The 27,009-nt window shown below is 27.7% G+C and overlaps 1 protein-coding gene across 3 annotated transcripts in view; it reads right to left on the bottom strand.

The window, feature by feature from the left end:
• Window positions 1–592: 592 nt before the first annotated feature.
• Window positions 593–27,009, bottom strand: part of LOC107437620 (NPC intracellular cholesterol transporter 1) — a 61,275-nt gene continuing 34,858 nt past the window's right edge. For all 3 annotated transcript variants that reach the window (XM_016049703.3, XM_043049372.2, XM_016049692.3), the window contains exons 14-25: window positions 26,810–26,937; window positions 23,855–23,992; window positions 21,383–21,472; window positions 18,730–18,920; window positions 15,168–15,292; window positions 14,404–14,524; window positions 12,646–12,698; window positions 10,527–10,677; window positions 8,721–8,952; window positions 5,849–5,962; window positions 4,802–4,964; window positions 593–3,570 (exon numbers count right to left, since the gene is read on the bottom strand). In XM_016049703.3, coding sequence (XP_015905189.1) covers window positions 3,470–3,570; window positions 4,802–4,964; window positions 5,849–5,962; window positions 8,721–8,952; window positions 10,527–10,677; window positions 12,646–12,698; window positions 14,404–14,524; window positions 15,168–15,292; window positions 18,730–18,920; window positions 21,383–21,472; window positions 23,855–23,992; window positions 26,810–26,937 — 1,607 coding nt within the window. In that variant the 3' untranslated portion in view covers window positions 593–3,469. The remainder of the gene's footprint in view (window positions 3,571–4,801; window positions 4,965–5,848; window positions 5,963–8,720; window positions 8,953–10,526; window positions 10,678–12,645; window positions 12,699–14,403; window positions 14,525–15,167; window positions 15,293–18,729; window positions 18,921–21,382; window positions 21,473–23,854; window positions 23,993–26,809; window positions 26,938–27,009) is intronic.

Raw genomic sequence — 27,009 nt, 5'->3', positions numbered from 1 at the left:
TATATCATTGTTTACAATATTATAATTTTCTTAAATATTTTTTAAAATGGTATTAATTTTATTCCTCTTTCTGAACCAAGAAACAGAGAGGGTCTAGACCTATTTAAAAGAATCAAAAACGTTTAGGGTACAATCACAAAAACTCTTTCATTCAAAGATGGAAATATAATTATGGCAAAATATTACATTTACAAATCACATGTAGCATATAATTATTTTAGAAATTATGAGGCAAAAAGCTTTTTACAATTATTTAAACTATGTAATTTTAAGTGAAATGTAATTTTAAGTCACCATTTCAAGACCAGTGCAAAGGATGAGAATACCTCCATACAGAAGAATGTAAAGACATACAAAGACAGCATTCTTTACCAAAAATTAATGTATTAAGTGTAGTATTTTGTATAGAGAACTTTTTATAAATAGAAGTTGTTTGAAACATCTGTTTTTTTTTCACTGCACCATTATATTGATTACACAAAAGCTTAATACTTCAGTATTTCCCCTCAGAAATTAATGAGGCTAAACATATTTTAAACAAATTAAAATAAGTACATTGTAATGATCAAAATAATTTAAAGATAGGAGACAATTATTTACTAGTTATTTTATTCAGTGTAAAAAACATCCATAAAACCTTCTGGAAAATATTAATATAATCTATTTACACTTTAGCTAAAATTTAACTAGGGAGCTTACAGCCAAAATTTACTACAAATCCCAACATTCAATGTTGACTATGCATTACAGTACAGTAGAGTATAAAAACAACTGTGGATTTTCAGCAACAAGATATCATAGAAACTTCCATACATAAATATATATATGTAATTTTTAAAAAAAATTTGACACAATGCATGTTTAACAATAGCTTGCCATTTAATTACAGAATTATATAACAAAGTCTATTAAATATTATTATAAAAAAGAGCTAAGAAATAAACTAAGAAGAAATAATAAATAAAAACTGAGCAAAAAGAGGCTATTTCAATAACCAATTTTTCATAAATGGAAAGTACAATTTTATTATTGTACTTCAAATTCATATAAAATAACGTGATAAAATAAGATGCACATAAAATAACATGAGGTTGTTTAGAGTTTAATAACACATAATGTACTTATCGAAACGTTATAAAAATTTGACACACAAATTCAGCAGAGTATGGGGTTTTAATTTCCAAAAAAAAAGTTCCAGAAGTTGCCTATATTGGAAAATTTGGAGCTTCAAGCACAATACGCGCAATAAATTAATGCATATTTGTCAACTGAAACCGCAAATAACTTTTTATAATAATAAACAGTATTTATCATAATTTGAAAAAAGGGGTCAATGTGCTCGTATTGCTTTGCATGTCAAAGGAATAAACAGAGATATGTAGTAAGCTTCTGCAGAAAATGTCATATACAGCAGGCAAATATTAGGATATCAGAATGGTGGTAACATTGAATCCCATTTGTAAATTATAAATAAATACTGTTTAGTAATATAAAAAGTTATTTATTGCTTCATTTGACAAATATGCATTTATTTATTAGACATATTCTGCATTAAGTGCCAAATTTTAAGCTATAGGCAATTTTAGAACTTTTTATATATATTTAAAATCCCACACTCTACTGAGTATATGAGTCCAATTTTTTTTCTCTTTTTTTTTGACATTTGATCAGTACATCACGAGTTATAGAGCTCTAAAGACCTCACATTATTTAATGTGCACCCTGCATTTTAAATAAAACTGACAAAAACTTATTGAGTATTCATCACATTCAGCTATATAATATTTTTGGAGATTACAGCTAATAAATTTCAATTGTTTTCAAAAACTAAGCAGGCAAAACTCTTAATTACAATAAAATAAAATATAAATTATATTATAAAGTTGATATTAAAATAATAAGATCTTCACTAAGCATGATTTATTAATGCATGGTTTCAATTACAATAATTGAAAAGTCAAACACATACGTAAAAATGTTTGCACTACATTTATAAATATTTTTCATGGAAACATATTTAAAATATGTTTATTTACAATATACTTAAATACAACTTAAGTTAATCTGATGATAAAAATGAGATTTTTTTTTCATAAAACAGGCATATTGATATGAAATAATTAATTTTTAAACCTTTTTAATAAATATATAAATTATAAACAGATCTAATAGTCAGAGGAAGTGAGAATTTTACCAGAGATACTCATTTCAAAAAATCTTGCAGAAAGCAGGAAATCTTAAATATTTATTGTTTTTAGATTAAGTGCAAGTTTCCATAAAATTCACATGATGTGATTTCAAAACCTACATTCAGATAAGAGAAAATCGTCAGAAACAAAATTCATGGTCATTGCTTTTTTTTTCAATCAAAGTAAAGATTTTTTAACAATTTTAAAAACACGCAATAAGTTTCAGTAAGAACTGACAAATTATAAAATATATACAACATTGTAAGGCAAGAAGGGAAACATGCACGACGTATAATATAAAAAATATTTACTATTCAACAATACAGAGACTTTATTTTTTTAGTTATAACTATTAATGCATATATTTATTAATATTTTTTTTGGCATTCTCCACATGGTTAAAAAAAGCAATTATGTTTTCTATATATAACTCATCTATAGAAAGATTAAAAGCATAAAAAAATATCTTCTTTATTCAGCTAATTTAAGATTTTATCCTCGCACAATGGTTTTTTGTGCACAGAAATTATAAGAAATATAAATTCCTTTTAATATTTTCATAACTTAAAAACATTAAATTCATATAAAAGGATGTGTGGAATTTTTTTAGCACAAAATTTTATCTTTATCTTATATTGATTAAAATGTGAGCTGCTATTCTTGAATGTATAAAAGACATGAAATTACACTAAAATATCTACTTCAATAAATAAATTTAAGGCTCAGAACAATGATTTTTAATACAAAAACGTTGCAAGAGCTTTTGCACAAAAAACTTTTTGACAAATAAAATATTTAAGTTGCGTAGCAACATAATATTTAACCAATTAAATTTAAAATAACTCTTATTCCAAAAAAAAAAAAATCATTTCAGGAAAATTGCAGTACAATTAGAGACATAGTGCTAAAATTTCAAATTTTTTTCATTTTTAAATATGCCACAGGTTATTGAGTCAGGTTGAGGTAGATAATGTACATAAATAACAAAATACAAATTAAAACATATTAAAAAATTTCTTGTCACACCACATTTTAGTATTTCCTTATTGTAAATCAATATTGACTTCACTGTGTAGTATGGATAATCACGAAATTATGTACAGTCTATCGCTTGAAACTCATGACTAGCTCTTACAAATACTTGGTCTAGTTGAATGGGTTAAATAATACTTTAATAAATATACATATATAAGATCATTAACATAAACAAGTCAGCCAATAAGATTTTTTTAAAAGTTTGAGTATAAGTATCACATATTCAGATCCAATTGGAATTTTGTTCAAGGAACAGTACTTATTTCTGTACTAAAATTCTCTTCCTTAAGTGATGTCTTGAAAGGGGTTCCTTCTTTATTGGAAAAATTATGCTTGATGGGAGGTCCTGAAAACAATTTATACATGATTACTTAATTTAGTATTCTCTCGGTTAAAGCATATGCAATAAACATTATAAAAAAGTAATTGAGTACTTAGTATTTTTCTACATGACCTATACATGCCCTTCTTACATTATGTTCAGTAAGAAGATTAGCAAAATGAACTGATGAAGTCCATATTCATATTAATTAAATAAATGGGCAAATCACTGTTTTTTTTTGTTAGTATATCAACTAAAGGGTTAATTTACGAAAAGTAGGTAGCAAAATGTGAATAAATATTTACAGAAATGAAGACCAAGACAATTACGAAAAAAAAAGGTACCATATGGTGCAGAGAGTTTGCTTTAAACTCAAAACTGCTCAATGGTGAACAAGATGCCTTCAAAAGCAGTGCTCCCCAACTCTCGGTCCGTGGATCAAATGGTACAGGGCCGATTTCATTGAAAATGAATTTAAATTCCTACGTTTATACCTCAAATTAAAAGTATCTGTGTTCCATTAAAATTTTAGCAGTAACAGCAACCAAAACAAAGCAATAGAATAAACTGGACATAAGCAACACACTTCAGGTGTCATTGTCTCCGATGACCTCCAGATGGAACCGTCTCATTACAAAGAAACAAGCTCGGGGTTCTCATTGATTTGACGTTCTAGTGAGCCAAAATGTTAAATAACTTCATATTTATTTTTTGGTGTAACTGTACTTTATTTTGAAGGCATGTTTAAATACAATTAAATTTAAATTAATAAATCAAAATAATCTAAAACGTAAGCAATTAACGTCCCCCCCCCCCCCCGGCCGTGGNATATATATATATATATATATATATATATATATATATATATATATATATATATATATATATATATATATATATATATATATATATATATATATATATATATATATATATATATATATATATTACCTCCTGTAAAGGGCACCTCTAAATGAAAGAAGCTTTCGACATTTATTAGAAATTCCTCAATTTTTTTTTCTAACTTGCAATGCAGCATATGAGAGTTAATAGAAAAATCTTTGGTAATTCTGTAGTTTGAATTAAAATTAGTACTAGTTGGTATTCTTGATACAATTAATGTAGATATAGAAATACAAATATCAATTTTAAAACATCTATAAATAAACACAATTTGAAATATACAGTCAAAACATTTATTTTTTTTTTTTTTGAAAAAAATAAAGATAATTTTAATGGCAATTTTTCAACTTACCAAATATACTCAAGAAAACAGGTAAAAATATCAAGCCATGGGCTGCTCCTATTAGAACTATTCCAAGATACATACGGAAATAGAATACTTGAAATATTTGAGATTTAGAGAAGGCTAAAACAATTATTCCACCAAATTTTGTCAATGTGATTCCAGAAAGCACCTAATAATGCAAACAAAGCTTCAGTTAATGAATATTATTTAATTTCACTTTGTAAAAATTGCAAAAAATTTATAATAATTTTTAAAACTCTTAAATACACATCTTCACCATTAATCCAAAATTCAAAAAATTGTGACATCTTTAATTTGCCTAGCATTTGCATTAAATTGCATAACGAGGAAAAAGAAAGAGATTAATAAATCATTTATAAAGAACATGACAATAAAAAAATTCTTGTCTTAATTGAAAGAAGGGAATGCTTAAACATGAAATTTTAAAAATAAGTTACAAGAAGTACATTGATTTCAAATAATCCTTTACTTATTTTGTTTATCAATAGATGGAATCTTTATAAATGTTCGTACATATAAATGGATAAAAAGGTAGAGAATTTATCATCTGCACAAAATAACATAGTTTAATTTTTTTAATCTTGGATAATTAATTTTCTCTCCTTAATTTAAAAAGAAAAAAATAATAAAATTTTGAAACGCAAATGAATTTTATCTCACATAGAATTTTGAGATTTTTGAATTATAGAATGCTTTGAATGGTTTGCATAATTTTAAATAGGGACCCACTCTTAGTAAAAAAAAAAGACCCAGAACTTTGGAATCTTGGGTCCTAAGGGTGTGTAGTTTACAAAATCTAGCAGAATCACTGTATACTAAAGAATAAAACAACAAAAAGGTATAACTAGAGCTGTTCAATGAATTCTTGAAATAAGCATACCAACAAAGCAATTATGTTATTGAAACAACTATTAATTCACTAAAAAAGAAGCCAAGCATAATAGATTCTCATGTAATGAAATGCATGTTTAAATAGGATTGGGTGGGTTGTAAATATTGAAATACTCATTAAAGGTCATTATGTTTACTTACCGAGCTACCCATTCGTGCTACAGCTGCCCTAGCTCTGTCAATCTCACTACCCTCAGAGTTGAATGCAAATGAACGAATTATATGAGAGCAAAATTCTACAGAAATACCAATGCCCTATAAAAAAGCAACGTTAAAAATATGTAATAATTGCTAACATTTCATAGCAAGAAAAGAAAATATAGCATTAATGAGAAAAATAAATTAATTTATAATTAAATAGTAATTTAAGTGTCTCCTAATGTAGATATCACAAGCCACTGGTTAAGAAAATTCAAGAATTTATAGTACCAACTATGACATTGTAATATGAATATGAATAAATGCAATTTGAATAAATGCAATTTGTTTTTTTTTATGCGGATCAGTGTTTCCCAAAGTGTGGTATGTGTGCCCCCAGGAGTGCAGAAACAGTTCAGCAGGGGTACGCTTTCTTATGCGAAATATCTTGCAACAAACGAAACTTTCAAAAAATGTTACTTAAAAACAAAGCCAGTCATGAAAATTTACAATTACTTATTTTTTTATTGGCTATTTTTTGCAGAGTTAACAGTTAAGGCTTATTGGCGTCAACATCCAGTTGTGATTTTTAACTTTTGTGCAATTTTTTTATATTAAAAAAAAATTAATTTTTTTATTAGTGGTAAACAGCGATACAAAAAATGTAGAAAGGGTACGTAAAAGTCATAAGTTTGGGAAATACTGATGTAGATGAAGAAGTAATGGGTAAAAAATATGACCATGTTTTTATGCTAAAAAACAACAAAAGGATATAAATGTCCTTTAAAATATTTAATACAAATCTGATATCTAAATAATAAAGATATTCAAGGAATAAAGTACAAATATAAAGAGAATTAGATGAATAAAACCAGCTAAAACAAAATATAAGAAGTTTTTTAAAAAAAACAATAAATAACAACATTTGAGGACCCTTGTCGATACTTTTAATTCAGTCAGCCACTATATATATTTTTAAATTTGGTAATATGCACATCTTAAACGATGCTATGTAAAAAAGTAGTCAATTTTTAAATTATTTACACATGCCAATTTTTGTGGTTGCATATCATTGTTCTTTATCATTGCATAGACTGAAATGATATCTAACAGTGATACGCAATGACAACTACCTTTTTATCAAGGAAAAATCCAAGAAACTTCTGTATTATCATTTCAAATAGAAATATAGTTTTGTTTCATTATTTTAAACAAAATTCAGAAGTTCGACGGAAGCTTGTATATAAATCCTCACTTGTAAACAAATAATGTGAATAGAGTCTCAAGTTAAGATAGTGAAAAGAGCAGCCCAAATCTTTTAAATTGACCAAAAACAATATTTAAAATCTCAAATAGTAAAATTTATTTAAAGCCAAAGCATGTTTGGTATCACATAGGTACACCCATCATCAGTATAATGAATGGCAGGGATAGTAGAATAGAGATAATATAATTTGACAAATTATACAACAATAACTGAGATAAAATATAGGTTTAAAAAGAACAACATTAAACTGAAATAGTTAAACAAAATAACGAAATAGTTAAACAAAATAATGAAATAATAAACAAAATAATGAAATAGTTAAACAAAAAGTTAAATAGCGTTTAATGATACCCAGATATTTGAAAATTAAAATTAATTCTACAGCACTAAGATTATGAAGATCAATACATAAAATACATTTCATGCATTAACCTGGACTTCTGGGAGAATTTCCGCATCATCAGAATGAAAAATTTTACTACGGATCTTAATGCAGTATCAAATTTTTAAAATATTTGGAAATCATTCATTGTTTAAACTTTTACTTTCAATTGTATAACTGTTATTCTTTAAATGCATATTTATCTCTATTATGTTGCAACTCTGTCGAATTATATCATCTCTGTTTAGTCATTTGTCCTACTGAAGAAAGTATACCTATGTGACACCAAAACCAGTTTAGGTTTTCAATAAATTTTAATGTTTTATATTCTCAATTTTGTTTAGTTAATTTTTATGCCAAATTAATTTAGTTAATTTTTATACCATTTTCTTAGCACCCAAGTTTTCAAACATTTGGGAATCACTAATTGTTTAAACTTTTACTGTCAATTGTATACTGATGTTCTTTAAACGTATATTTATCTTAATTATGTCATAACTCTGTCGAATTATATCATCTCTGTTTAATCATTTGTCCTACTGATGAAGGTACAATGAAGGTATGAAGCTTTTTTAAGCCTTAAGATTAAATAGGAAAAAGAACAAATTTCTAAAAAAGTTATATTAGGCCAAAATGTAGGGAGATATGAAATTTCTGATTTGAGATTACTTATTATCTAAACAAAATGTTGTTTATTTCCTAATTACTTATGCTAAATAATTTATTTTTTTAAAATTTTAATGTTTAAATAACTAAATTAAGCATATTTTTATTAATCCATTTGGTTTGAAAGTAGAGGGAAAATACATAAAAATTTTATTACAAGCCTGAACATTAAAATTTCCTTCAGATAATGAGTATGTGTATCACTCAAACTAAGCAAATCTCATCTCTAATTTACATGAAGCTTTTGTTTCATTCCAGCTTCAGATAGATGGGTACTAGCCTGTCTGGGAAGTAAAGGTGGTCTGTGTGCAGTGCTGACCACATTGCTACATTGCTGACCATCATGCAGTTGGTCAAGAAATTTTAAAGCCTTAATCTCCATGACCCCCTTGGCCCATAGTGGGCTGTTGTGGGAATGCTCCTTTTTGTTTTATTACAAACCAAATATTTCAGGTAAATAAATAAAATTATTCACAAGTAATCATATGAAATATTATAAAATATCGAATTATCTTTAAGAAAGAATTTACAAGCTATATTGGAAACTTTTTTCTACTTACCATTACGATATTCACCAGGGAAACTGCATTTATGGATATGTTCCAAAAGTACATCAGACCCATCAAATTTTGCAAAATCATTGTAATGGTAAATACCATTATAGCAGCAGAATAGAAATCCAGTCCCATCAGGATTAGAGTCACCACAAATATGTCAGCCATTGAAATTAAGATATTAATCACACAGTCTTTCGTAACAGTTAAGTATTGTTCATAAAATACATAAAATATGCTGGAAAAAAAAACACACATATTACGCATAAAAAGAAATAAAGGATATAGAAAATATGATTTAAATAAACTTAAAACTTTCACAAACATTTTATATGAAACATGAAATAAAAAATAAAAAAAACAAGCAATAAAATCATTCAATTCCTAAACTTGTTAGGTTTTTTTTAAGAAATTTTACCACAGAAAATAAAATAATAATACAGTCTATGCTCTTTAGTACGGCCCTCATTAAAGTGACCCTTCCATTAGAATGACAAATGGTTTTAGTCCAGCTTATTTTAAAGACTTAATGTTATTTTTGAATATCCATTTGAATTTCAGTACTGAACCGTTCATGCTAATATATCGACCAAAATTTGGACATTTGAATTAGAAAAAATTTCAAAGAAATAATTTAAACCATTATTTCAATTGATGTTGCCACAACATAATAATAATAGAATAAAATTAAAATAAAACACTTTAAATGAAAATAAAATAATATTATAATAATAAAATAAAACACCTTAATAAAAATAAAACACAATAAAAATAAAGCACCTTAAACCCCTTTTACATGAAGGAAAGGTGACATGAAACTCTCAAGTTGTATCCTAAGTCATTTAAGTAGTCGTAATTTATGGTCATTCATAAACTGTGTAACTTTCTTTTCAAAGGATTCAATGAATTTCTCAATCAAACATTTATAGTTTGAAAATAATTGCATTCATTATTTTTGTGAAATGTCAATCCACTAGTTTGGTTTATTTTTAAGTTAAAATATGTGGTCTTTGTAGCTATTTTGACGCATGTTATTTATCAAAAATGCCATCTCTGAACCAGCATATTTTTTCTGCATTTTTCACCCATGAAATATTTCAAAGGGTACTTCTGAGAACAATATAATATAAAAAATTGCATTATTAACAATTTTTCTGTCAGCTACCATTGTTGTTAAAACATTGCGTTGTCAAGTATTATTGGTCAAGTATTTTTTTAGCTCTCAGAACATACTTTGACCATACACTTATTATTAGGTACATGTTTTATATTTGAAAGAACTAAGAAACTCAGACGCTTTCAACATACTTTTCATAAAACAGAAAATAAACATTTTAATTTTAATACAGAAAGACAAAAATGCTTAAAATGTAGTACTAAACTTTTTTGACAGAACTGTTGATGATTTTTTTAAACGTTTTATTCAGAAAAAGAATTATATTATCAGCTTTGTTGAATTGTATTTCCTTCAAGAACAAAATAATTATCTAACCTAATCAAGTTTAAGTTTCAAAAAGTTTTTTTTCTTAAAAATACAAAGAATTTATAATCATTCAAATAGGATACTTGATAAATATGAAAGATTAACTTGGAGGGGAAAAAATTCTTTTGGGCTAAATGAAACTTCATTTTGAAGAAAAATGCGATCAGTTTATAAGCAAATGATTCCTTTAAAAATCCAACGTAATTAATTCAATAGTTTTAGCCTTGGTAATTTACTTAATAATAGTATCATTAAAAATCTAATTGCTAAACCACATTGTATTCTTTTAAATTGAAAAAGTTTTTTTTAATGAAAAACCTTAAAGTTACCTGTAAGGAAAAACTTCTGCTTTAGGATCAGATGCGTGGAATTTGTGAAGAGTTGTAGTGATATTATCTGCTATTATACGTGCCCACCTAAGAGCTTCAGTATAATCTTCTGAATTTCTGAGAATAGTATGATAAGTCATATAATGTGTTGCTAGAAAAAATTAGAACAAAAAAAATTTTAATATAACAACTTGCAAATTTTCATGCATAAAAGAATAATGCCAGGATACAAAATGAAATTTCCAGGGATACTTACTACTAATATGTACATTACACATAAGGGTAATAGCACGAACTTCATTAAGAAGTTCAGATTTTAATTTAAAAAGGTGAATAATTTGATTACCACAAAGTTTTTGAGACAAAATAATTTTATTTGTCTACCAATTTCTTTATTTTTTAACTAACTAATTTGTATATCACTTTTTAGTACAAAAAAAATAATTATTAAAAGATTTTCAGAGATTAAAGCTATGGATAAATTAAATTCAATAAATGTAGTTTTTAAAAAAGTTTATGTTCTAAAATATATACATACAAATTAAATTTTCGATAAAATAACTTCAAAATTACAAAAACTAGGTATGTATTATAAAATATTTTTTTTATTACATATGCTTAAAGGGCTACATAAATATAAACTCATCCCCCTAAAACGCAGAAAAATTTTCTCAGAAATTGCTTTACATAACTGGTTACATGTTAACTTTCAAGAAAAAAAACAAAACAGAATTGGCCATAGAACGAAGGTACAGATATAATAAATAGTCAAAAACTATAAATGGTGTAATAAAAATAAATTAGAGTACTAAAAAAATGTCTGAAAATGTCTTTTCTGTCAAAATGTTATTAAAAATGCCTCCTTTTTGTGGTCAATAAGTAAAAACTGTAAAGTTAATCTGTATTTGACCGATGTTTTTAAATCAGCAGTTCGAATTTTTCAATGTTTAAGAAATTTTTTAAGAAGATTAAAAAACATGCTTTAAGTATTGTTCTTTAACATTTCATATGAAAAGAAAAATATGTTATCAAAAGAAAAAAAAATTATTTACTTTAATTGATAAAAATTTAAATACTTGAGACTAATTAAACCATTAGCTAATTTTTTTTTAATGGCGGGCACTTGGAAGTATTGTCCATTGGCCTTAGAAAGTGCCAGAACTGCTACCCTCTTCTCGTTACCCAGTGGGCACCTGTGGCAAAGCCATGGCGGTGGAGCAGCGTCGCCCACGTCACACAACCACAAACCCGTTTATAGGGCGGGTCACATTCACACACAAAAGAGAAAGGACATAAGACACAGAGAGAAAGAAACATTCATGCCCTGAGCAGGATTTGAACCAGCGACCAGAAGCTCTGCAGTCAGGCACGCTAACCACTCGGCCACCAGATCAGCATACATACTATGTATTATATATTATAATGTCTTATAACATACTATGTATTTGAATTATTATTTTTTTTTTAGAATTTGTAAGATTTGGAAGTGTACTTTGAAGTCACCGTCAGGAAGCATGCACGCACAAACAGTTTTGGAGTAATGAGGCAAGTAGAAGGCAAAAGCACACGGAGTATTTACGCCCTAATAAATTTAAATTAATTCAAACTAATGAAGCTTAGTAGGGCATTTAAATTTGCTTGTAATGTAGTATTTGACATTCTGGCCTTTTGAAACTTACAAACTACCAAGTACAATATTTATACATAAAAAAATTTACCTTGCGAGGTAAAGATAAATTTAAAAATTTGCAGGCTATTAAAGATGTTTCTGATACTGGGTATATCTTTATCAAAAATTGACATTGGCCATTCTTACAATAATAAATGAAAAATGTGTAGGTATATACTTTATGAAAATGACCATGTAAAGTGATTACTTTACAAACTAGTCCTCAATCCTCATAAAGAGAAGAAATAACTCCACACAAATTTTTTGTAAGGATCTATTAACACCTTTAACGTTTTATACCTTTACTATATTTTGACTAAAAATGCATAGTTTTTTTTATAATTACCAAATGTTTATAATTGCTTTTCAATATGAACTATCATTTTCTAGCTATTCTAATAGAACATTTTAAAATACAAATTGCCCAAATTTAGATCAAAAGTTTTATACCTCCTAAAGTTTCATTCTTGATTTCTAAAGCTCCAGCAAATCCAGCGTGTCCCCTGTCATAAAAGAAATAGAAAAAATTTGTTATAACAAAGCTAAACTTACAAAAAGAAGAATTATATAAAGAAAGAAACAATATATTTTTGTTAATATCACATATTTAGTTTAGTATGAGCACTCATCACATATTTACAGATTTTAAGTCTGCATTTGATAGTGTGAATAAGAAACATCTAATGAATGCAATGTGTGAATTTAAAATTCCAGGCAAAGTGATAGGAGTTGTAACATAAGTTTGATTTAATAAGTGTCACCACTTATAAAATCAAATTCACAGGAGCCCTTTAGAAAAGCCTAAGCGTTAACTGTGTTCACTAGCCTCACTCTCTTTCTTCCTTTCTCTTAAATATTGTGCTTAGGAAAAAGGATTCAAGATGCAAATATTGAAACTCTTGGAAAGAGTCCTTTACAAATCAATTCAGCTCCTTAGTTTATGCTGATGATATTGTTGCTAGGAGTGTACAGTGAGAAAAAAAACAGACCACCCAGAATAACTTTTGATCTAATGATTGGATCTTTTCATTCTGGGACTCAATCTTAATTGTTGGGGGAGGTGAGCTCATATTCGTTAATTAGTGCACATCGTATTTTAAGTTATGGAATTGGGCACAAAAACGTGCTTTCTCTGGAAGAACATACCTTATTTTTGATAAATTTGGATTTCATAGTCTCAAAATATAGCGTGTAGCGACAATCTGGGAAATATGGTCCCCATAATTTGATCAAAAGAACTGTTCTAAAGTTTGGACCGACCCCTTAATGCTAATTTTATTTCTTGCATATTTCGAGAGCTTTTTAAGTGAATTGAAAAATGTTTGCACACAATTATAATATTTGTTTATCCAAAGACAATTCCATGCAAAAAAATAATGTTTAGTTTATATTTATTATTTTTTTGTTTAAAAATAGTAAAAAACAATTTGAATTGTAAGGTACATAATTTGTGACATCACTTTACAGAATGTAATTTGACATGACAAAATACAAAATTTGACTGAAATCGCTTGAATAGTTCTTGAGAAATCACAATTTAAAAAAGATTATCAGAAAGAATTATAAAGAAGCTACTGGCCTCTGGGTTTTAGTTTTAAAAGAGTCTGAAGAATATTAAAATAAAGAAAAAACAATTGGGCTGCTCATATTGCCAGAATGGAAGGGAAAGATCCTGTAACGAAAATTTAAGAGCCAAAATATAGCTTGTCTAAAGTAAGAACTCCCCTATCCATTCGTCTGGGCCTGTGGCAGTGACTATGGTAACAAGGCATAACTATTTCAAATAGGGAAGTGGGGTCACTGTTTAGGACAGGTTTTGGCTCGGGTCCGCCAGAGAAAATGAATATTTTTCTTCGGTAAAAAACTTAAGTTTTACTTTGTATGTAATGTAAATGCGAGTTAGTTCCATCAAAAAGTCCTCCAATAAGACAAATTTCTCCCAAGGCTTTATCCAAAAGTTCTGTTGTCTTCTGGATTGTGTAAAAAATTATAAGGCTAAGAATTTGAATATTAGTAGACGTAAACTCAAAATTGGATCAGCTATTCAATGACGGCGATAAAATAAAATATATAAATGAGGTTTGCTAAAATAAAAACATACTGACTTTAACAGTTGATGTTTAGATTTTATGTACTTCTTCATTGCTTAAATATACATTATGTAAGCATACATTTATTAATTTAATTTATATATAAATTTCAACTCACCCAGAAGGACATTTTGGAGAAGGATTTTCATTTAAAAAGTGCAAAAGGTAAGGCATGAATTTCTCAGAAGTAGGACGAAAATATGTTGTATCTGTTATAGCACATTCATCACAGTCGTCAGCTAAAAAAAAATTGTTTTTTTTATATTATTCGATACTGGAAAACACATTCTGCAGTGCTACACACATCATAATCTTTCATATAAATACATTTTTATAAAAATAATAATTATACACCACTACAATTTAAAAACCAATGTATCAAATTTAAAAATTTATAAAAACAAAACAGAATTTAGCCATTATAAAGATCTATTATCCACAATATCTTATGCCAAACAAAGATAACTCATTCCATATCTCATCATTACTCATCCATCCATTTACAAGATGTCAGATAGCTTTCTATTCGAAAACTTGTCATCTTCTCACATGGAGGCACATTTCCTGGATCTGCTAAGCTTCCTGCTGTCGCTAGTCATTAGTATTGCCCATTCCTTACTTTAATTTTAGTAACAGTGTTTGACAATTAAATATTCAAATTTCTTATACACATCCAGTAATTGAGAATAATTTTGTGGTTTTTACCCTTTTGAATTTAAGTTGAATTTAAAAATAATATTTAATGCAGGGTACTCATTGGATTGTGTACATTTCTCTTCATGTTTATTATGCTTCCCCATTTCTGAACACAAACTTACATCTTTCTTTTTCACAATTTGTGGTTTTCTGATTTTAGAATAAAATTTAAATTAAATTACAAACCAGGTTCAGTTGAGGGGCAAAATGTTGTACTGTCATTCTTGAACACTCTACAGCAACCAGTACCATCAAGAGACCAACTAAAGTAATTGTCCAACCAATCCATTGGAGGATGAGCTATGTATGTGCTGTAACACATATAATTCTGCATTAGAAACAAAAAATAAAATATAAAAGAAAAACAAAAAATTATAATTATTTTTTTCACTTCGCTTAAAAAAAATTCAATAAGAAAGAGAATAATAAAAAATTGCACAAATATACAAAAAAAAAAAAAAATAGAGACCAATTTCAATATTCCAGTTTAGAGATAGTATTTTTCAAAAATTTTTAAAGAAAATAAACAACAAACATTATTTTCTTTAATTGTCGGAAAAATGAGATCACAAAGAAAAATTCTTGATCTCCTTTTCACAACAATTAAATAAAATTGCATAAGGAGAATTATGTATTTTTGTGCGAGGAGTATGTTGGCAAGAATGGTGAACATCTCTTGAACTATTCTGCCCTCTAAGAAACCCGCACTTCTTCATACATCAAGATGCTCTCAACCCCTGGAGATATCTCTTTTTTGTGTTGAACTGCAAGACTTATTATGCTTAATAAAGCAAATATAATTACACAATTAAAAAAATTTTCATACAATCATGAACTATGCAGTAAATATCAACAACCAAACACTATGAGAGTAATCAAATCATAGAGAATTAGATTGTTAGGCCATAGCTCTCAATGTTAAAAATTTTTAAAAAATTAATCCCAAAAAAATTAAACAATTAAGAAAAATATTTAAATAAAATAATAAAAATTATGAAAACAAGAAAAGGTCAAGTGTCGAGATGCTCTACTTAAAATAAAAAAAAAGAAACACTTCAACATGCACAAGGGTGTAGTACTAAAGAAAAAGATCTTCCCCATTTTAGATTTTTGGTATACTTTTTTTGACATTTGATTGTCTTATTGTTTTTTTTTCTTCAAATATTTGATGAAAATGTTCTATAACACAAAATGTTGACAGAAAAAAAGGAAAAATTAAGGGCATTGCTTTATAAAATAAATTTTTAAAAAAATAACTCACAATTTTAAAACATTCTAACTATGAAGTGAATAATCAATATAAGTCATTTACTGCAGGTTTGCAACAAGTCTAGGAAGCATAGAAATTATTTAACGTACTACACAAACACAACAGCATTTTTGGACAATTTAAAAATTCTAATTTCCTAATTGTATTGTTAAACTTTTGCATGAAAGAATCTAAAGTTCTAAAATATCATACATATCATATGCCAGGGCTCGAAAAAACTCAGAAATTTTACCCGTTCCGGAGGACGGCTTGTCCAACAATGTACCCGTCCTCCTTTGAAACTAACCCGTCGCTTCTAAATAAATAAAAATATAATTTTCTCTTATTTATTACAAACATTTATATAAATTGCACAATGAATTAGTAGTTACTAGGATTACAAATACTAGGATTACGTAATAAAAGAAATACTAGGTTACTTATAGTAAAACCTAGTATTTCTATTATGAAATAATTTATTTCTTTGATGAAATAATTTAAATAACAAAGGTTAAGTTATCTGTTAATTATCATGTCAATTTATCCGATGGTACTGCGTTTTTTAAATGAATCAAATATGACGTTTGCCAGTTCCACAATCAAGCCAATGATTTACAGAGGTTTCTGCACAGAAATCTAAAAGAGGTTTTCCATTTAGGTAGATGTTCATAAATGCTTTTAGCGCTTTTTGTTTAAGACCAGTAAGTAATGTGTTTTTTTGTAAGTTCATTGCTGAAAAGCTCCTTTCAACCGCTGCAGTACTCCCAGACAGAGAAAACATCAATTCCACCATGCGCAGTATGTTGCTGTATTTCGAGATTAGAGGGTCATTTTAGAAGTGAGGCGCTAGACTCTTGTAAGATAACAAAAATTTAAAATGTATCACGAACATTAACGGGAAAATGGCCGTCTGCGCGGACGCTGGATTCGAGAAATTTGTTGTCCGCAGGGAATTTTTGATCGCCGAGGACGGGAGGACGGGCCGTTTTTCGAGCCCTGTCATATGCTTTATATTTAATTGAGTAATGACTTAACATTTCATAAGTTTTAAAATGCTACCATGCATTTGATAATGAGTAAATAGTAATCATTAGTTTGAAAAATTGCATAAAGATGAATTTAAAAACTATTGGTAATATTATACTTCCTACAGCATGTGAAAAGAAATTTTATTTGTATTCTTTGTTTTGTAGAAACTTAATTAGCATAAGAACTTAAACAAGTGTTATAAACACAATACCTTACATCACTTTTTTTCTTAATTTACTTGTCATAATTCTTAAAATAAAAAGAGCATTTATATATATAAAAAAATAATAACCTTTAACATAAGAATGAACAAAGTTGAGTGCAAATTAAAAGCAACAAATTGCTACTTTCCAAAACAAAAATAAGCAATTGTTCTTATATAGTTTTCCCCATTCCACAAAGGTTAAAACAAAAGTTCATTTTGATATTCTAATTCTGAAATTTTTTTTATCATTCTATATCTTGGCACTGACATTGGTACTTGTTTATAGCATTGAACGATGCTATATAATTATTGCTTTATACTATTCTAATGTTTATTTCTTTATTTTTGTTATATTTCTACACAAAAATGTAGCCCTCTTTTTTTTCAAACTTTAAACAGTACTTAGGCAAAGGAATGTAAAAAAGAAAAATATGAAAAACATGTGAATTAAAAAAAGATTAATAGAATTAAATTTTAAAACAATTAAAATTTTTTATGTTTATTAAATAAGAGTATTTTTGTTTAAATACTGTGTCACAGAGTGAATACTATAAAATTTCAATAAAATATATAATGTGCAGCAAGGTTTTTTAAACTTTTTTTTAAAGACAATTGTTTTATTAATGGATCAAGAATTCAGCCATTGAAAAATATTCGAACTATCTTGGGAAAACAAAGCTTAAATTAAATGAGTTTGTACAACTACATAAAAATAAAATTTCAATATAAATATGAATTAATTAGCAAGTGAAACTGAACATAGAAATATCCATTTAAACTTTTACAAAAATGAATATGAAGTGATATCCTAATAAGTCATATTGAAAAATCAAAACTGCCAGCACCTGACTTCAATCTATATCAATCCATGGTTTCAATATTTTAATTGATTCTTTTTAACATATAGTAAAAAGTGTATGAAAGTAGCTGTTTCACAATGTGGTTATTTTTTAATAACCTTGGTAACAAAACAAAAAAAAAAGCTGAAAATGATCAAAGAAGAAAATAAGAAATTTTCAGAACAGGTAGAGTCCCATTCTTTATAGCAACTTTTCAATAGTAAGGTTTTAAACACTTAGTCTTATTTACTAATTTATGATATCTCAATATTTCTGAAAATATTTTTTTTTACTTATAAGCTATAAACAAAACTATGACAAAGGATATACCCTTCTCTTTATCATTACATCATAATAAAAAAAATAGAAACAAATTTCCAAATAGAACAAAGAATTAAGCATGTATCAACTGCTTATATTTCTCACCTGTTAGAAAACAATGATGCGTCAGATACTTGAGCAACAAGAGACTCTCTTATACAATAAGATACGCTGCAGAGGTTGTTTTGATCATCTGGTGATGTATAGTTGTATCCATCTTTAACGACAAAGTATACAGGTGGACCCACTGACAAATATTTTTCTAAATATGTAAAGTACTTCAGCACATAGGAGTCCTAAAAAAATTTAAATGTTTGCTTAATATTAATTATCTTTTCAGAAAAGCCAAATTTGAAAAACTGAATAAAAATGTAAATCAGATATGCAATAATAAAAAAAATATTATTCAGACTATAATTTAGTAAAATAGTTTTGCTGAAATAAAAATTGATGATACATAGTGAAGTGATGACACTTTACTCACCAGTTTAATAATTAAAAAAATCCTAGGCTATATTTTAATATGAAACAATAATTGTAACTTTTTTCTAGTATTACATGATATTAATTTTAATTTACCATGAATTAATCAGAACATCAAAAATCAAAAACTTAATCATGCCACAAATTAAAAAAAATTAAAAGTAAGATATCATCAGATTACAAAAAAACTCGAAGTGAAATTGAAGATTTTATTTTGAAAAAAGTCTAGAGTTAGAGAGCAGTAATCTAAAATCATTATAAAAAATCTCATTATCATCCTAGCTGGCCAAACAGCCCAATGTCGGCCAATGCCTTCCTCTGAAGATTTCTCCATAACGACTTATGTGGGTCCAAAAACCTGTCTTTTTTATTATATTGTAATCACTCATTTGAATCAAGTGGGCCATACAATTAATTCTATTTATTTTTATGTACATAATAATATTAGGTTTCTTATAAATCTTGTACAGTTTAAAGTTATATCTCCTTCTCCAGTTACTGTTTCCATTTACACCACCAAGTATACTCCGCAAAATCTTTTTCTCAAATATTGCGATAAAATTTTCCTTCAGTTTTATCACTTCAGAAGCATATGCCAAGACCGACATAACAAGAGTTTTGCTAATTAAGAACTATGTTTTTATAGAAAGAAACCTAAATTTAATAAATCTTCTCAAACCTATTTGCCAGGTAGAGTCAATTTTTTTAAAATCTAAAGCGATTAAAATAATCAAGTGATAAAGTGAGCAAGGTTAAGGGAGATTTAAAAAACTAAGATATCAATAACATTATAAGAACACTCTTAACTCAAAATTTTTATCAGTCATCTAACGTCTCATGAATACATAGATTACATTTTTATACATCCCTTCAACACTTCATTTACTTTTCATTTTATTTTGCTAATTGAATATTAATTTTCATTGAGCTAATAAAGTATTTTTTTACATGAAATAAACTGTCTGTTATTAGTCACTTTCTCTCTTTAATAAGTTGAAATATACAAATATATTTACAAAATAAAGTATCAGTAAGCTTGATCGCCTTCTTAAGAAAATTCATTACAATTCATTATTATTTTTTTTAAATTAACATCAATAAATAATAGCTTGCATGAAAATTCTAAAATAAGCATATCATTAGTATTAAGTAGTTGATACATGCTTAAGATATACAATAAATGAATGCAATTTTAAATACTATTGCTATTATTTTTAATGCAAACAATATACTCATCTACATAAGTTACAAGTAGGATTAAATTTGTCTTTTTAAATTTCAATCGAATATTTTCATATGCTCTTCGTTTTACATTAGACATAAATTACATTAGATTGGAAAAAGAGCTAAAAATAGATGTACTGCTAGAAATGTAAACAATATTATTATGTATTCAAATAAAACAATTTGACTCCAAGTCTAAGAAAATAATAAAACTAATGGGTCTGTTCCATGACGCAAAGCTTTTGAAGCTCACTCCAAATTTCTTCAACTTTCTTTTGAGAAGTAGGAGATTTAAGGATCATTATTCTTCATTCAATAATAATTCTTTAATTAGTATTTTAAATATTTCTTTCAAAAAATTAAAGTACAATAAAAAAAATTATATATCTCTAAGAATAATAAAATACAAAACAATATTTTTACTAATTTAGGGAACATTCCTATTGAGAGTGGCTCTTAAAAAAATAAAATTCTAAATTTTTTAATGCATATTTTATATGAATATTTATTTTGATGAAAAAGTGACAAAAAAATATTGTCATTGCAGTTGTAGAAATCATTTTGTACTAAAATAAAAAGTTTGCTTTCAAAACATATGAATTCAACAGAAAATTGTTTATTAAAAAGGAAAAGATAAGGAAAGTATCTAGACTCTCCTCTTAAGATGAAAATCTATTGGCCATCGAAATGGGCTACAGGTGGCATACAGCAGAACTCTCTACCAATGGCAACATTTGCATACTTTCACTCTGCTTTGATTTTCAAATAGATAAAAAACTTTTAAATTGGGAAACTATATGGAATTGGAAACTATATAGAATATAGTTCTAAAAGAAAGTGTCATGGAAATTTTAAAAAATAATTTTGACAATTAAATACAAAAAATATTAAGAAAGGGGAAAATATCATGGCACATTCCTATACAACTGAGTAGAGGGACAAAACGTGGAACCGCAAATTAAACTTTTCAGTTTGCTTTTGAATTATATCATTAGAAAAGTTTGGAGCAGGCTCCAAAAGCTTCATGTCGAGGAATTGACTCACTGAATACCTCTGGCATGGAGAGTTTCTGATCTAATCCAACATCAATTTTTTCTAAAACACTGATTGATAGACATAACCATCCAGAAAATATGAGCAGCTGAAACAAAGACAGACCATTAAAATTTGAACCTGATAATAGTTATAAGAAACCTACAAAAAAATCTACAAAACACTTTTATCATAAAATTCTATTAAACAATACTAATACAAATTTACACAGGTGACAGGTGATTATATAGTGAATTTAGCATGAATTCGGACCTTGCAAAATAATTTACACATAAAAAATTAATAGAAAGAAAAATATCAAATTATTAATTGATTTGATTATTTAACATAACTTAATATCTTATACTTTTATACAAGCAACAATACAACCATTATTAACCATTCGTGTACGGCTCCCGCGATTTGAGCGGGGTAGGGTGACCTGGGGTAATTCCTGATCAAAAAATGCAAACATCTATTTTGTGAAAAAACTATTCAAGATAGAATTTTAATATTTACTGGAAGTTTGAGGTTATATGAGATGAATCCTATGCTACCTTCTTCTGTTTGAAAATCTCATTAGAATTTAAAAGATTTTAAATTTTTAGTGATCAGGAATTACCCCTTCTCTTGATCATTTCTGGGGTAATTCCTGATCACATCTGGGGTAATTACTGATCACCAGTTTTTATAGTAAAAGGGATGTTTAAAAATAATTATACAATGGCAGTTAACAAATAAGACATCAAGATCAAACAAATAAACCAAGAGTTATGTTTAAGCAGCTAATAAAATGATTTATTTAAAAGCAAGAATAAAGATTAACACTTTAAATTTTCCAAAAATCTTTGCATTGTGCCCGGCATTTTACGCAAGCAGCTAACTCATTCTAATGTTCTGCTGGAAAATAAGAAAGAGTTCCCACATAGGTAACTTTTGCTGGATTTTTTAACTTTATTAAGTGAGAGTGTAAAGTTAAGTAAGGTATGTCAACAGCTCTGACAGCAGCTCTCACACTGAAATTTTCAATTTCAATCATTAAAAGAAATGCACCAATTATGCTTTCTAGAAGCTAAGTATCTTTTTAAGGCTTATAATTTCTCACCATACTTATATTAGGCTAATTTATAAACTTACAAATTCTAACAATGTACACACATAAAATTAAGATAGAAGCAAGGTAAGACAAACCAGATATGGTGCAAATCAGAACACATTTGTCTTGTATACAGTTAAAAACAAATTTTGTGATTACAGTTAAAATATTTTTTATAGTTGTTCCACTTAATAAATATGAACTGTTATTTAAGAAAAGACAATTAGCTATTTTTTATACTATTTATAAGAAAAAATGACAATGATCAGGAATTACCCCAGTGATCAATAATTACCCCAACCCCATGTGTAGCAACATTTGATATAGTTTCTTATAATTAATTATAATGTTTACAGTAGATGTGAAACAATTAAACAAAAACTTACACTATTTTTATATCAGAGAAAAAGAAAGTAACTCAAAATATTTATTATTAAGAGAAGGAGGGGGATCTTTTCAGAAATGTGCACATTTTGACGCCCATCTTTGAAATGGAAAATACAGAACGCAGTTTAAAAGATACTTATTTTGTTAGATTAAACAAAAAACTATTATTAAATAAATGTAGTTATACTTCAGTAAAATTATAAGCATTCTTACCCATGTCTCAAATTTAAAAAAAATTATTTTTTTTCATTAAAACTCAGGTGATCATTATTTAAACCAGAAACAGAGTGATCATGAATTACCCCGGGTCACCCTATCTGTTTCGTCCCCCACTACGGGTCACGTGAAAATCGCGGGCGCAGAAATTTTTCCCCTGATTTCAATACGGATCCCGCCATTTCCCCGTGTACAACCATCATCTGATGCTTATTTTCGCTACTAGGTGGCACTAGAGGGTTCGGGAATATCACAAATTATATAGAAAAATTCGTTGAAGGAAGATAGTAACGCCTACTTTTTAATATAGTAACCAGTAGATTGATGCTTTAACGTTGCATTTCATATAATACTTATAATTTTTGATATTTAGTGGTGAAAAAATTACTTAAAATGAAAAATACTAAACTAAAAGTAACTTAAAAATCGCCCCGTATTTCAGGACCGGAAAGTATAAAAACCGAGGCGAACGCGGAGGGTTAAATTACAAATGCAACGAAATTTTTCATTATGTGAACACGTGGAATTCTTCATATGGGAGCAAAAGAATTTTTATGAATGATAAATTATAAGCATTTTCATTTTCTGATTAGTTCATTTCTGATATCTTCTATTTATTAAACTTTCACAAAAGATCTAATGGTATGATTGAAAAAAATAAAAAAAATTATTACACAAATATAACTAACAAATATAGTAAAATAACGAAAAGTAATAAATAGTAACATAAACAATATTCTTCATACAGTATAGGCATAATATGCAAAAATTTTCAGAAGAGTTCCTACTCACCACAATACATCTGACAAAATCTTTCATCAAAAATGGTGCATAGTATTCTTCAAATAATTTATAAAGGAATCCTCTTCTAGGATGAGCAGGAGTTACGCTATCAGTTTTAATGCAGCAGCACATATCAACACGACCAGACTAAAAAATAAAAATAATTTAAAATCTTGAAAAATCAGTTTTATACACACGGAATATCTCTGAACTTAACACATTAGTGAATATTAAAATTGCACAAATTTTAGTTTTGTGAAATTTAATGGATTTGGAAATTTACTATGATAACATTATTATAATAACTTCATTATATGTTTTAATTTTTTTGTTAATTTCAAAGTTTTTAAACCACTTTGATAAGCAATGTAATTTATGCACGTGAAATGGACAATGTGGACATTTGAGTTTTTGCTACTTTACAATGCAATAGCTGTGGGTGTTATCTGGGAATTTGGTGTAGGGGGTATGACTACTTTTAAAACTCATGGGGGCTATATTTTTCTACTTTTTAAACTCATCTAAATGTTTTTTTGATGGGTCTTATCCATTTATATGTAAAAAGCACTCCCACTGTAGCCAGTTGTCAGGAAAGGGGGTCATGGAGGTTAAAGTTCCACAATTTTGAGACTAACGACAAGCACATGATAGTGGTAATGCAGTCAATATTGTACACCAGCCGCTTTTACATGTAGGCATTTAAGTTTTTGCTACTTTACAATGCAGTAGCTGTGGGTGTTAGCTGGGAATTCGGTGTAGGGGGCTATATTTTTCTACTTTTTAAACTCATTTAATTGTTTTTTGATGGGTCCTATCTACTTATATGTAAAAAGCACTCCCACTGTAGCCAGTTGTTAGGCAAGGGGGTCATTGAGGTTAAAGTTCAACAATTTTGAGATTAACGACAAGCACATGATAGTGGCAATGCAGACAATATTGAACACCAGCCGCTTTTACATTGCATTAAAAGCTACTACCATTCGATTTTATCTGAATACAAAGTTGCTAGATGACAATGGGAAACCTGCATGTAACGTAGTGTAGGCGTCTTGATCCTGATTGATTGTTGAACTGTGGCATTTGTTTATGGTAGCAACGTTAGTGTTGTTCTTTCCACTCTATTTCAAGTAAGCTAAGCCTGCCAAGCATCAATTCTCTTAAGTGACGCATTCTATATTCTTACACAAAGACATGCACCAAGCCATGAAGAACATAAACAAACAAAATATGGATCAGAGTTGCCAGGTATACAAAACAAAAATATATTTCGGTTAAAATAAAATACATAAACAAATAATAAATCCAATTTAAGTATAAGACGTAGACGAGAAAGAATTATATTTTAAGAAATTTGACGTGCAATATGACGCTGTATTTAATTAATTTAACATTAATTCACATTCTAATGTATGTGGGGAAACTCAGTTCCAACTTCAAAATGCAGTTTTGCTTATAAACTTATAAACGATAAGCTGACGTCATCGGCCACATGTGTGGATATTCATGATCTTGAAGTGCAAGTACCCAATTGAAAAAGAACACAGGCTTTGATGGCTCAGTGTTTAAGGGTAGTGAGGCGTCATTATAAAGGAATGGCGTTTAATCCACAGTAATGGCGTGAGATCCACCCAGATTCAGAACCAGCTTGCTTGAGAGGCAAAGGCAGCTTTTGCACAGTGCTGACCATATTGCCACAAACATATCAATGGTCACAAAATTGTAAAGCTTCAATCTCCATAACTTCCTTGCCCACAATGAATCGTTAAGTAAATTATTTAGGCCTAAATTTTTCTGTGAACAAAGTTGAAGAATTTAATTAAATTAAATTAAATGAATGACTATGCAGTTATTAAAGTTCTGGCAAAGAATTTTAACTTTGAAAGAGACCCTGGACATAATCCCCTGAGTTCACACTCAATTTCAGAAATAACTCCCTGACTTTTCCAATTATATCAGATAAAAATCCATACCATATTTTATCCACACCATGCAATTTTTCATCAGAAAACTTTGATTTTTTTAAAATTAGTAATGCGAATATATTACAAGTTGTGAGCAAAAACATGTAACAGAATGAGAATGGAAACACAGAAAAGTTTCACTAAAAAGTGGAATTTTCTAAAATAATATCAGTAGATAATAGAATTATTTAACTCTAATCTCAATAAACTGACTACTGTTACTGACAATTCTAAGATTGTTTATTTTCCAGGTATAATATAGGAATTTTCCAGTTTTTTTTTTGTAAAAAATTGCAACTTTCTCTGATTGTTCCTTGCTTTTTAGAGCTGAAATAAAATTCTGTGTCAATTTTAGGTTTTCTCTGTTCTCCCTGACTCGTTGGAGCCCTGATTATACTAATATATTCCTGCTACACTCCATTTTTCTGTTGAATGACACAGGGAAAACTTTTTTTCCCCAAGAAAACCACAATTTTAAAATATGTAAAAATCTGAATCTACTGCACAGAGAGTGAAATATTATTACAAAATTTTTAAAAAAACATAATAAGTATAGTCTCAAGGAAGTAAAAAATACAAATTCAGAAAGGACTATATTTTTTTTAAATAAACTCCAAAATTTTTTAGAATAAATAAAGTCTTTACAAAATTCTTACATTTCTAATTATCAATTTAGATGTATATATAAATCACATAACAGCCGACAAAACTTTTAACTAAATGAAAATATTTTTTAATTTTAAATAGTATCCTTTGCAAAAATTAACAAATGGCCTTTAATAAAATCCTAGAATCCCTTCTTAGAATTCCCTTGGTCATTCAACATGGAAAAAGAGTATATTCTCCACTTAGGATAGTTTATATGGTGGGGCGTGCAAAAGTAATCAATAAAATAATTTTAAAAATAATTACATTTTATCTGAAATATATTCTAATAAAAGTAATTTGAATCACACAAACAATCATAAATGGTAGCATAATTTACAATAAAAGTAATTTAAACCTCTTCTCTGGCAGCATCAATGGATAATATAGCAATGAAAGCAGTAATCTGCAGAATAAAATCTATAAGCAAAGCCATTCCTGAATACAAAGCAAATGTATGAACTGCTGGCATGCTGGATAAAGCACCTAAAAATTTATAAAATTTGTATACAAAACTGAATATATATATATATATATATATATATATATATTTATTAA

Source organism: Parasteatoda tepidariorum, chromosome 6 (assembly GCF_043381705.1).
Source record: "Parasteatoda tepidariorum isolate YZ-2023 chromosome 6, CAS_Ptep_4.0, whole genome shotgun sequence".
NCBI classification, from domain to species: Eukaryota; Metazoa; Arthropoda; class Arachnida; order Araneae; family Theridiidae; genus Parasteatoda; species Parasteatoda tepidariorum.
Note: the sequence above shows the minus strand (reverse complement) of the source record. Positions and strands in the feature narration are given on the sequence as shown.